Source organism: Asparagus officinalis, unplaced genomic scaffold (genome assembly GCF_001876935.1).
Source record: "Asparagus officinalis unplaced genomic scaffold, Aspof.V1 AsparagusV1_Un375, whole genome shotgun sequence".
In the NCBI taxonomy this organism is placed as follows: domain Eukaryota; kingdom Viridiplantae; phylum Streptophyta; class Magnoliopsida; order Asparagales; family Asparagaceae; genus Asparagus; species Asparagus officinalis.
In genome coordinates, this window is record NW_017972640.1 from 50,434 (window position 1) to 64,321 (window position 13,888).

Consider the following 13,888-nt stretch of genomic DNA (forward strand, 5'->3'; position numbering starts at 1 on the left):
CCCTGCTTATTCTCGCGGGGATATCCTTTAGGAGAAACAGCTAGCCCAGCTAACACCTTCATGCGAAGATTTTTGGCCGCCAAAGGAGAATTCCCAACTGCAGTATTCCGAGCTCCTGGATGGGTACATTCCACCAAGGCAGGATGGTGGGCACGAATGACAGAATTCGTGTTAACAAAATTAAAGGGACCATTAGCTCAATCTGGGCTTGGCTGCCCTATTATGGCTACTAAGTGTGGTATTGCTCTTAGCCCGTACAATTTCTTTGCTATTCTGGAGCGGTACAATCCAGAGACTTGTACATTTTTCACGCCGGAAGGAGAATTAGGGTTCGCCCTGCATGAGATGTTTGATGTCTCAGGTCTTCCTTTTGGAGACCTGCCATATGAAGAGTTTATTCCCGGATCAACTGAGCTGAAGATCTTGAAGGAGACGAACCCCGAAGTATATGACACTCTGTGGGAGGTGATGTGTCATTTTCAAATCTGCGGCCAACTGACAGGAGCATGTGGACGTGGTATCAAGCAGCTATCTTGGGCCGAGTATCTTTTCCAAAATTTGTCTAACAAGGCTGCCACAGCTATCTTGGGCCGAGTATCTTTTCCAAAATTTGTCTAACAAGGCTGCCACCGTATCTCGTCGGGAGCCGAGCACTCCTGAGACCATTCAGGCTTTGATCAATGATGCCACCGTTCACTATGTCAGCGAGGGAATAGAAGATGACTTCCCAGCGCAGACTGAATTCGAGAGCTTCCATCACCAGGCAGCCACTCCCATTTCTGACATGGCTTTATTGGCAGGGTTCCTCATGCTGTGGCTCAAGCGGTGTGTGGTTCCTACCAGGCCAATAGATGCAGTAATAATAGAAGTAGCTTATCTCGCTGTCCTCTTAGCACATGGGAGACCTATAAATCTACTTTCCGCCATGACGTGTTGTTTGCAACACGGTTTGAGGGAACTGTGGCTCGAGTTTATTCAAGTGAAGGAGATAGACTCTGAAGGAACAAAAAGCTTGGTGACCCCAAATCCTCGAGTACCCTTGCCGTATACTTATCTAATGGCTTGGTACGTCTCACATTGTGTACATTTGATGAGTGCTCCCTCTGCTACGGATGAAGTCTTCATCCCTTTCGTGCAGAGATTAGAAAAAGCTACTTGGATAGGCACTTACGTAGTGAGGGTCCGTCAGATTCTGTCGAGAGACCTCAGCTACGACATCTTCCACTGCTTCCAGGATTTTGAGGGTGGAGGATATGGACAGGTCTTCCAAGATACCGCTGGTCCTAATGGTTTTACCCGTTTGGACGGGGGAGTTTTCCATTGGCTGTTAAATATTAGACCTGGTTATCTCCTCTTCAGGCAAAATGACAAATGTATAATTGAGCCCTATCAACCGTATCGCTTTGCTCGCCAATTCGGATACGACCAACTATACGTTGGGAATCTGAGGAGCCAGCTTTCAGTTATGGGCAACATATACGAAGGAGCTCGAGCCTGGTATTATTCCACCGCAGGTTGCACTGGGGCTACCTTCAGATTACCCCACAAAACACCTAATTCTCTTCTCTCCGTGGCTTTCTGTAACTGGTATCATACAGCTTCTACGATGCCAAATTACAAACTGTACACTTCAGGCCTTCGTGCGATTAGGAAGGTGTATCTCGTCTGAAGGGGATCGACGAGTTTTTACATTTTGAAGATGCAGCTGAAGAAGGAGAAGAAGAACTGGGACTAGAGAGTGCCCGGGTAGCGAGCCCTAAGGCTGCTGAAGCTTCGAGAGCCAAAGCAACTGGAAAGAGGGCTCTCTCTCTGAAGCAGAAGAAGCTCACTACGAGAAACGTACTCGTAGAAAGCTGCTGGTAGATCCTCCTGCTCAGAGGATAATGGCGGATGCTTTTAAATCTGCTGGTGGAGGGGAAGAGCAAGAATCAACTGTTGCAAGTCGTCCTGATCATGCTGATCCTCACTCTGGGGGATCTACCTTTTCTGAAGAATTTTCTCCTCATTGTCCCTTGGATCAGGCAGAGGGTGGAGATGAATTCTCAATTAGGGATATGGGGGTTTCTTCTACCATGGATCCCGACATCTCACCATTTCCAGATCAGACTCCTGGTGCTGTTGCTTCACCTGCAAGGGTACCACCTGCAACGTCTCCATCTGAAGGGGATAAACTGCCTACAGATGAACTGGCGACAGATGAGCTTGCTAATCTTAATAAGGGTCAGTCTCCCGCTTCCTCTGTACTATTGCCACATTCGGGGACTATTATTCCTAGTCCCACGACTGACCGACTGACCCAAGTGGATACGCACGCGAGCTCTCCTGAACTTTTAGCTGCTGACGATGACGAACCGTTGGACTATGGGAGCTCGTCTCACCATGAGGATGCTGATGAGGATGAAAGCGATGATGACGATTTTTATGACTGGGCGGATCAACCACCACCACCTTCTGACAAGGCGTCTGGTTATCTTCCTTTTTACCCTACTGGTAGAAATTACACACTTTGATTTCTCTGGTGCTTCTTTCTTTTACATTAACTGTTCTTTTGTGTAGGTTCTCCAACTACTGAAGCTGCTGGGACGTCATCGTCTCTCCCTTCGCAAGCAACAGACGCTCCTCCCTCTGAATCAGTGCCGGTGACAACGAGCTCTTTACCAGAAGAACCTCTTTCGCTGACGATTCCTCTTAAACCTGTGGGGACAGATATTGTGCTAAGCTCGACCCAAACAGGGGCCTTCCAGTCCCTCGCAATTGGATATCACCATAGCTTCTCCGACTTCTTCACGATCATCACCCATTACTTTTGCATCAGGATTTATGCTTTTAGGCTCCCCAACGACATCTCCGGTGAAGACGCTAAGTCCAGTGGCCCTTCCTTCCATCCTAAAGGTTCTTATACGACCGTTGGAAGATATGATGAAGATAGCGATTGAGGAAATCAGTGCTGGATGAGCTTCATTCGATTCTTTCAAACCACTACTCATGCACTCCCTGAACGGCATTCGGTATGTGGATGATGCTCGATTATTCCAGCATTGCTCCGAGGGCATCTCTCGGTTAGAAAAAGATATGAGGGCTTTGGAAGAATTGCATCAAGCTGATCTTGCTGCCCAAACTGCTTCAGTCTTTGATAATCTTAAAGCTGAAGCGGTCCGCCAATACGAAACTTTCCAAGAAGTCATCACTGAAAGGGAGCTTGAAATTGCATCCTTACAGGGGCAATGCATGCAGAAGCAACATTTTGTGGATGCTTCTGGCATTGCCATACAGACATCTCGTGCAGAAATTGATCGTCTCAAGGTGGAGTTGGCTCGACACGAGGCTGAGCTCGCGCAAGAGGAAGAGATATTGAAAAAGCTCACACTAGAAAGTGTGAAGACTTATGCCACCTACCGTTCAGCGGTACAGGACCTTGAACTTATCCAGAAGCAGGCTAATGCGATTGTGCTGGATGAAAGCACCCTTAGGAAGAAAGCCGAAGTGATGGTACAGGCCGCTCACGAAGAAAAACTATCTGCTATTAAATCCCGGCTCCTGTATTTCACTTTCACTGAGGCTTTACTGTTCTTTTTTTTTGTTTGTTTGATAAGAACAGGGCTTTTGTATCACTCTTCAATATTCTTGATGATAATAAAAAGAGTGATTCTGTTTTGTCTCTTTTCATTGCATGTGTCGTGTTCTGACTTGCAACGATGGAAAAATACCCAATCTTTAAAATTTCCTTTATTACCATCTAAGATAATTCTAGAAAAACTTTAACTTGTTGGGGGGGTATGAACACTCGTTATTCCTTTGTTGAAGAATTAACTGGTTCAAACGGGTTTGAACTGTTAGAGGTGGTTTGTTAACATAATAGAGATTTGGGGATCTATCGATCTATTGGGAATAGTCAATAGATTAATTTTTGTAAGTGGTATGATTTTACTCTGACATGCGAGCGATCGCAATCAGAGTAATTTGAGGGCTTATCACTCTATTAGGGAGAGTTGATAAGTGGATTTTTGTCAGAGGTGTAGTGTTAACGTGACAAAGAGAATATTGCTATAGAAGCAATTTTGAGGACTTATCGCTCTATTGAAGAGAGTCGATAAGTGGATTTTTGTCAGAGGTGTAGTGTTAACGTGACATTTGTGGGGGAAAGAATATTGTAGCGTCTCACTAGGGAGGACTGCTAAATATCTTATCATCGGAGCGATGAATTGTGATACTTGTGATTCGAACAAAATTTTGAGAATTTTATCACTCTATTAAGGAGAGCTGATAAATTGAATATTTACTACTCTATTAGGGAGAGTTAGCAAATTGATCATGATTTGACCGATTTTGGAGACTTATTGTTCTTTTGATGAGAATCAATAAGTGAGAATTAGACAGAGGAATTATTGTTACAACAATGTAAACTAAACTCAAGCTCTGTGGGGGATGACATCCGTCTGAGGTGTAATATTAACCTGACGAGGAGTTAAACCTTGCTGAGGAAATACCAAGGTTTAACAATGTCATGTTGAAAGATTTCATGAACTTAAGGAATAAGTCTCATGTTTAAAAAATACAAAGGTGGATCCTTTGTTTAGGATAATCACAACGCACAAGGCGACCTCTGCGTTCGAGGTTCGAAACGTAAAGTTAAGAACCATTACAACGCAGGTCTAGGCCTGTCGTTTGAAAAATTTGAACGCAGAGGTGAGCTCTGCGTTAAAGTCTAACCGACTTTATCCATTAACGTGAGAAATCACGTTTCAGATTCGGTTGGGATTCTTTCTTAGAGTCCCGAACCGATTGAACAGCCCGACGGCTGTTATAAATAGACCTGTAAGGTCACATCAAGAGTCATTCAACTCTTTTTGCCTTGCTTAGTTCCAAGAACAAGAATTCTCGTTTCTGTTGATTTTCAGTCAATTCTCCCCGAAGAACTTCGTCTTCTCCGATCGAGATCACTCTCATGGCACCCAAGAGGATGAGTTCGGGTTCCAAGAAGGTCGCCAAGGCGGCTTTGGAGGCGCCGCCGGCCGAGACCACTGGCGATGTCGCTGTTCTGACTAGCGCTTCGGCATTGGTGTCGCTGTCACATGGACCTCGGTGCTGTGGTAAGCGGTGGCCATGGCAACTTGTTTCGACAAGTTTTCTGAAAACCCTAGATGGGTTCTCCTCAACGAGGAAGATGACTCGTTCTCCATCAGAAACGCAGAGTTACGGCTCTGTGTTACAAATTGGAAACGCAGACTTAAGACTGCGTTTAGGAAACATAGAGTTAATTCTCTATGTTAAAATTGGGAACGCAGAGTTTAGGACTCTGTGTTAAAAATTGGAAATGCAGGCTTAGAATTCTGCGTTCAAAAATTGGAAACGCAGACTAAAGACTGCGTTTAGGAAACATAGAGTTAATTCTCTATGTTAAAATTGGGAACGCAGAGTTTAGGACTCTGTGTTAAAAATTGGAAACGCAGGCTTAGAATTCTGCGTTCAAGTGTTGTAACGCAGGATTTGATCTCTGCGTTCAAGTGTTGTAACGCAGGATTTGATCTCTGCGTTCAAGTATTAATACAAGGGTTGGCTCTTGTATTAAAGCTTACCACGTAGAATTTACTCTTCGTGTTTATTTCATGTTAGCAACCTCTTTCTGCTACTAACTATTGTTTCTGATTTTACAGTGTTTTTTCCCAATGTGCCACTTCTGCCGGAGCAGCATTTCAACTACACTGATGATTCCGAAGTGGGGAGAGCTTTTGGTCTTCGTAGAGAAATTCCTTTATGCACTTTCCCAAGTTTGGAACGAACACATTTAATTAGGTTTGCTGAGTGTTCTACCCTTAGGGCTCTGATCACCGATCTGGATCTGGAAACTCCTGCGGGTCTGGATCAATTTGTCAAAACCTCATTTTTATTCGGTGACCATATATCTGCCGATGGACAAGTCGGGTATGTAGAAGACTCCCGGATGCTGCGAAGAGTCGATGATCGTTTACTCTTCCTTCCCAGCATGAAGAGAATGTACCCGCTTTCCTACTTCCTGGGTGTTGGTGGTCGCAGGGGCTTGGCCTTCGATCTCGTCAAGGAGAAAGAGAACGTCTCGTTTGGCTCTGGTCGATCATCTCGTGTTCAGATTGACGGACAACTCAAAGGTCTGCGACCTGGTAGATTTGAGATAAAGGATCCCACTCAGGAGACACCTCTTCCAGCGAACATTTTCATACGCCGGCTTATTGCCGCTCAAGGCGAATTTTCTACACAAGCCTTCCGTTCTCCTGGCTGGTTGTTTTCTGGAGAAGATGGTTGGTGGACTCGGATGGTGGATTTTATCCTTGAGGAACTCAAGGAGCCTCTTGCTCAGTCTGGCCTTATGATACCAGTACAGGCCACGAGACGTGGGATCACTTAGAGCTATCCCTGCTTCTTCGCCATGCTGGAGTGATATAACCCGGATAGCTGCACTTTTTTCACACCTGTTGGGGAGCTAGGATTTGCTCTCCATGAGATGCATGCGATATCGGGATTATCTTTCGGGCAAACACCTTACGAAGAATTTATTCTAACCACTGAAGAACTTTCCCTCCTAAAGACTGCTCATCCAGAGATATACAGCACTTTTTGGGAGCTGATATGCCATTTTCACATCTGCGCTCAGGTCGCTGGGATGCGTGGGGGTGGTCTTATGCATACTGCTTGGGCAGATTACTTATTTCAGAACCTGGGTCAGAAAGACTTGATGGTGACCCGACTTGCTGTAAGCTCTGCTAAGAGCATTAAAGCTCGCATCAAGACCCCTAATGCTATTTATAGGAACACGTGTTTGGAAGATGGATTTAAAGCTGACAGCGAATTTGAAAGTTTTCATCATCAAGCTGCAATTCCTATTTCCCCGAGTGCCAGGGTTATCTCCTGGATATGCAGCCAGGGCAATCCTCTCTTCCTCCGAATCCATGAGGGTCTTGAGGTGATCATCGTTCTCAGTAATGGAGGGGCTAATCATGTTGGAAGATTTAGCCCTGCCTCCTTTCTTCTTGGACGAGGCATTCGTCCACTGTTGGTCTCCCACTAGATCGGGATGAACCCACATGATCTCTCCTTTTGGAGTGGTGAGGGGGATCAATCCTTTGTCTCTCTGACTGTGCAAGTCAGTATTCTTCAGACGTATTTCTCCCTTATGGATGGGGACAACGCCATCTGCGGTCGCCACCGGAGGGAAGTCACCGAACTGGACTGCTATCATGTTGGTAGAGACAGTCTTTTGCTCAGGTTTCAGAGTAAGCACTTTGGCGTCCACCAAATTCTGGAGGATGTCCTTAAAGATGTAACACCTTCTGGTAGGATGCCCCAGAAACCTGTGATAGCGGCAGTAATTAGGGTCATCTACCTTCCCTGCCTCCTCTGGCTTCCCAATTTCAGGAAGCTGTAACTTGTTGTTCTTCCGCAGTAGCTGGAATAAAGTGTCCACATGCTCCTCTTTGAAGGAATATTGCTTGGGCACTTTTTGCTTATTGGGAGCTTTGCCTTGATTCGTGGGCGGTGGTACCCGAGAGTAGTCGGCTGCTAGGGTCTCTTTTCCCTTAGACCGCTGAGCGTTGTTCTGGTTGCGTTGCTGTTGCTGTTGCTGCTTGGGCTGTGCAGCTTCCTCGGCTTTCACCCGAGCTACGATCTCTTCAGCTTGTTCTCCTTGTGAAACAAGTTGTCTCCAGGAGCGACACTCCGCTACCCCCATCTGGGCGAGGAGCTGAGTCTGCAAGTTGTGCCTGCAAGTTTCAACCAGGGTTGACTGAGTCATACCTGAGGGGCATCGCAATGCCATGCTGCGGAATCTCTCCACGTAGGCCTTGATGGATTCTCCCTTCCTCTGCTTTTTTGCGAGAAGAGTTGGGACAGAAACTTCTGTATCGTCCTCGAAGAACCTAGCCAAGAACAGCCTTTCCAAATCTACCCATTTCTGAATAGATCCAGCAGGCAGTTTCATAAACCATTCAAAGGCTACTCCTTTAAGAGTGCCTATGAACAAGCGTGTCAAGATGGCATCGTTCGCCACAACATCTCCAGTTTGAGATTTGAAGAGGATCCCAGGTTGTGAGTCTCACGATCCGAATGCTCGGTCACTTTCTGTTTCCCTTTGGAGGTTGTCCCTTGGGAAGATTCAGGTTTTTGGCCTTTTTCTACCAGAACTTGGGCCAACATGTCCTTCAATTGGAGAAGTGTCTCCTGTTGCGCCTGGAGCATGACGTGATGTTCGTCCACTCTTTTGGCTATGTCCTCAGGATTTCCCGCCATATAAGCAGATACCTCTTGTGGTCCGACCGAGCTCGAAGATTGAGATTCGGCTATTGCCGAATGTTCATCACTTTTTGTGACACCCTCGAATAGCTCCTGTCCGAGTCCGAGTATGCCGATATACTCCTTCGAACTGGTCACAAATTTCCCTAACAGTTGGGGAATGACTTCTTTGTGACTCGTCAGAATCGGAATGCGAGGCTCTTCCTCTGCTGACCATGTTGATAGTAACCTCGGGATAGTCGATTTCAGAGGTCTTCTTCTAGCGACGTTGTCGTTTGGGAGGTCTAGCGACATTCGTCAACCTATCAAACACCGATTGCCTAGGCGCCGGTGAGCAACAGCTGCATTCGGAGAGGACAGCGGATATGAGCCGCTCACATTGGCACGAATGAGCCACTTGCTGTGTTGGCCTTCCTCTTGACAGTAATTCACGCAAGTCGGAGACCTGGGAAAGATTTCGTGAAGGTGGGGATGGAACCCCCTGCCCTTGGATGGGTTGGACATGGACCTTAAATCCATGCCATCCATCTTGAACCTTACGGACCATGTCGTGTTCTTGAGATGAAACATGAGGGTCACGTTTAGGTTTATAAACACGAGGTCGAGGCCTGTGTTTGACTGATGGAACAGATCCTTGTGGATCTTGTCCTGATTGAACGCACACTTGTGGTGTGCGTTTTGATGTTGGAACAGACCCCTGCGGGTCTTGTTTCGATTGAACGCACACTTGAGGTGTGCGTTTTGATAATGAAACAGACCCCTGAGGGTCGTTCTTTGTTTGAACGCACACTTGTGATGTACGTTTGGTTGATAACCCAGACCCCTGAGAGTCGGGTTTTGATTGAACGCACGCCTGTGGTGTGCGTTTAGATGATTGAACAGACCCCTGGGGGTCTTGTTTTGGGTGAACGCACCCTTGTGGTGTGCGTTTGGCTATTTGAACAGACCCTTGAGGGTCTTGTTTTGACTGAACGCACGGTTGTGGCGTGTGTTTGGATGATTGAACGTGCCCTTGGAGGTCACGTTTTGGGACGCATCTTTGAGGTGTGCGTCTATGTTGAACAACGCGCCACTGAGGGTCGCGTTTGAGTTGGATAACCTGAGGCTCGTAGTCGGGTTCATTGCCACGAAGTGTGCATTCTGGAGCAGAAACGCATAGTTCAGGCAAAGGCTCATAAACGCAGTCTTTGTGTTGGGCAGTAGCTCGGCTATTCCGCAAATATGCTCGCCGCATGGACCTTCTCCTTCGTCGAGCAGCATTTTTCTTAGCCTGTTTCAAGGCCTTGGCCGCAGCATCCTCGGCGTTGGTTGGGTTTTCCTCCGACATAGGTCTCTTTTGACCTATTATGCGCCGTAGTGATACGAGGGAGGAGTCTTCAACTCGCAGAGCGAGTTTAAGGTCTTGGCCAAAGGAGAGGGCTTTCTTTGGCATCTCAGCAGTAGTGATGACCTCCTTAGAGGTCTTGTGGGTATCACGCCTAGCTTTAGGGATAAGCGACCCAGAGGAGAGGGCCTCCTCATACTTGGCTTGGTCGAACTCTACGACGAGAGTTTCGATGGTGGTTCCAGTAAGGTGAACGTCGGATTGCGCCACCACTTCTTCGTCAGAGAAGCTAGTCCCCAGCGGAGTCGCCATCTTTTGTTTGTTGGAAATTTGCAGTAAAAAGACAATGAAAGAAAATTTTGATTTGTATTCCTCTCAAAATCGATTACAATTTGGATTCCGATTACAAAAGAGAAGAGAATGGATTTGATTCTCTCCTTTGGTAGCGGTGGAGTGCCTCCTTCGATTGATCGCGTCGAACTTGCTCTCCGTTGATGATCCGACCGTCCTACTTCACTGGAATAATTGAAATGCTTGATGCCTTTGATTTAGAACTCTTAACGAGTGTAAAGAACTCAGAACGAGTTAAAAACTCTGACAAGAGTTGTTGAAAACCGAATGTCTGATTTGATATGATTAACTTGGATTGCAAGCTTAATCACGAACTCTTAAATGAGTTTCAGAAATAAACTCAGAGCGAGTTAAAACTCGGTAACAGAGTTGTTGGAACCGAAGATTCGGTTAATTGCCAAGTGGATTATGCCGTTGATGAAGAAATCCTCCGGGATTCGATTAAGTCGGTTATTTATAGGGGGGTTAGGGGTGTAACCAACCCCTAAATCCGCTCCTGAGTGGGCGAAGATCTCTTAGAATGTGGGATAACGGTTTTGAGGCCGTTCGGTTTGCGTTTGAACAAGTCAAAACGCCTCAGTTGGCGTTCTGGGCTTTAACTCTGCGTCCAAGGCTTGAGACGCAGAGTTAAATCTCTGTTAGAGATTTGAGACGCACAGGCCGCATGCGTTCTGGAATTGGAAACGCACAGGTCGCTGGTGCGTTGAAGTTCAACTCTGCGTCCAGAGTTTGGGGCACATAGTTGAGTCTATTGAAGAACGCACGTTATGTGTGCGTCTTGTACTTTAACTCTGCGTTACAGAGTTCGATGTCTGCTGAGGAACGCACAGGTTGTGTGCATTTTGAATTTGAGAAACGCAAAAGTGAATTTCTACGTTTGAGAGAGGTTGTTGACTTGTAACCTCGTCCATTATAACATTGCAAAGGCTATTGCTTATTGATCTTTGCCTGTTATAGGATATGAGAGTCGTCAGATTGTAACTCTCACTGTTGGTTGTGAAGGCCACTGAACAGAGTTTTCATCAGCTATCGGAAGTGTCGTCGAATTGTAACTCTTCTCAGTCTGTGTGGAAAGTCTCCTATTTGCCGCTTTCGATTGTCGGCGCGAAAGCTATTTGATTGTAGCTTTCATTGTTGGAGCTTGACGGGAATCAACATCCATAGTGTCTTCTGGACGAATATTTGCCCACAGCTCTCTACCAAGCAACTCACCAACTAAGTCCAACCTTTTATTTCTGAAATCATTACACTGCTCATCAGCATCTCTATTAGTTGCTAATATAATATTAGTCATGCTGTTGTTGCAGCCATCAAGATTAATCATCTCAGAGATGAGGCCGTGTTTATAGCGGTTGCAGAGTTGCGGATGCAGTGATTAGAAAGTCGTCTGATTGTAACTTCCATTATCAGGGCTTGATAGGGATCGGCTATCTATTGTGATTTTTAGACAGCCTACAACTATGACAATGTTTCTATGTACTGAAACAGAGACAGAGTAGCTAACTACTAAGCTTAGTAGTCGACTACTCTGCATGAACATGAAATCTGACATGCGCAAATAGGAAGATAACCAATTAACATGCACTTATGCAATATTAAACAAGATTTAAACATTATGTATACCTTTAACAGAGTCTAACTTGAACATGAAACATAGAATTAACTTAATGTAATTAGTTTTAACATCTTTGTTAATCAATTTCTTCAATTACTCATATATAATCAACATGATTATGAAAGCATGATAGAAACTACACATGACAGAGATATATTTCATTTTAAATTTGATTACAAAGCCTAGATATCACAACCCTAGGTCTTAGCATGATTAGTTACAAGAAAAACTCAATTATTTAGCAAAATAGGGTTTGCACATGGGTTAAACTTAATTAACAAGTTAAAAACAAAATTATCATTAACCATAATGATCATGATCATGCTTCTAATATAAACAGCAAGTAAAAATGTCAGATCTATCATGGGTTAAAGATTTATTATCAAGAATCTACCTTTTATCACATGTAACTATGAATAAACATGCAAAACATTGATTTAACATATTAAATCTTTAAATTACTAAGAGTGCAAGTTTGGATGAAGATGATCTTGCCTCATGGTGCTGTTGAACTCCTCAACCACATGTATGCAAGATTCCTCTTCAGCCACGATCACCAAACTCCGCCTTTCTCTCGACAAACGCCTCAGAACTCTCTCAAATATCATAAACTAGGGCTAATGTTTGAGGAGGAATGTGGTTGTTGTTCTCACGAATTATAATCTCTAAAAATAGGGTTTTAGCGAGTATATATAAGGGTATAAACAATTAGGTTCAAAAAATAAAACAAAACCAACCCGAAACCTAAAAGAATTCAAGAAACATCTCGATTAGTCGACTAATGCCTTCATAAGTCGACTAACGACCTTACTAGTCGACTACTCTGAGTAGTAGTCAACTACTAACCACTCAGTTTCAGGTTTGTGCATGATTTTGTGCATGTTTCTCATCTATATTCATATATATACATTGGATTAATCTCAAATCAATCCCTAGCATACTCAAATATCAAAATATGTTATTTATAACCATATAACATATTTATTACTATTTATTATAATTTATTCAAACTTTTAGGGTTTTACAGGTCATCTTGGATGCGAATTAACACATCGCATTTAGTATTAATAACGCAAGAGTCACATTTTAACACTAAAACATGAGGGTCACATTTAGGTAACTGAACACAAGGGTCGTGTTTGGGAGAGGGGACGCGAGGGTTGCATTTGAGAGTGGGGACGCGAGGGTCATATACAATGTCCCTTTGAACACGAGGTTCGCGTTTTAACTGAGCAACACGAAGCTGAGGTAAGCGTTCAACGCGGACTTGAGGTCCGTGTTTTAGCTGTAGAACGTGACATTGAGGGTCACATTCAGTCTGGCTTTCGCGAGGTTTGTGTTTGGGTACATAAACGTGAGGCCCGCGTTCTTTGGTAGAAACACGAAGCTCGGGGTTGCATCTCGACTCACAAACGCGAACTTCGCATTGGTTGGTCGATCGACTTTCTCTAAGATGTGCTCGTCGTAAGGATCTTCTCCTTCGCCGAGCAACGTCTTCTTCACCTGATTTGAGCCTTTTGTAACGATGTTACCATCTGTATTGACTAGGTTAGTCGCAGCAATGGGTCTCTTGTGACCCGATACCTTTTGTTGAGGTACGGGTGGAAGGTTCTCAACTCGCTTGGCGGGTTCGGCTGAATTAAAGTCTTCTCCTTCAGAGGGGGCACTATATGAATAGTACGACCCCAAAGAGAGATGCTCCCATGGTGAGTCCACAGTAAGAGGAGGATTAGTTTCCTTAGAGACCTTACAGGCATTGAGCATAGCCTTAGGGCTACGAGACCCGAAGGAGAGGAACTCCTCATATTTAACTTGGTTGAACTTAATGGTCAGACTTTCGACAGTAGTCCCCATGAGTTTGGTGTCAGATTGCGCTACCACTTCTTCATCGGTGAAAAAGTTTATCTCTAGTGGATTCGTCATCTTTTATTTTTCGAAAAAATATTGAAAAAAACTAAGAAATTAGTATTAATCTCCCTAACTGACTTAAGAAAAGAATGAATATAACCTCTCAAAATAATCTCTCTCTAACTAACTTAGAAAAAGAAATTACAATTTTCTTATCGGTTTTCCGATTTACAAAAGAGAGAAGAATTGACAAAGATCCTTCCCTTTATTTAATATTGGGTTCTTCTTGATAGTGGTGGGAGTTTAAGTCTTGTATCCCGTTGACGATCCAAATACTTTGTTTCGTGAAACGTTGATCTTCGCTTCTGACTTTACATTGGGAAGAACTTGTTAAACAAGTTTTGAACTCTGGCCAAGTTAGGAACTTTAAAATAAGTTAAACTCTGGCCGAGTTAGGAACTCTTAAAAAGAGTTAATTTCGACAAAGG

At 44.5% G+C, this 13,888-nt stretch overlaps 1 protein-coding gene across 1 annotated transcript; it reads left to right on the forward strand.

The window, feature by feature from the left end:
* The first annotated feature begins 1,883 nt into the window (after positions 1-1,883).
* Positions 1,884-2,936, forward strand: LOC109827699 (cell surface glycoprotein 1-like). The gene is made up of 2 exons (XM_020394713.1): positions 1,884-2,490; positions 2,557-2,936. The coding sequence occupies exons 1-2, from the start codon at positions 1,884-1,886 to the stop codon at positions 2,934-2,936; spliced, it is 987 nt and encodes a 328-aa protein (XP_020250302.1).
* Positions 2,937-13,888: the final 10,952 nt, after the last annotated feature.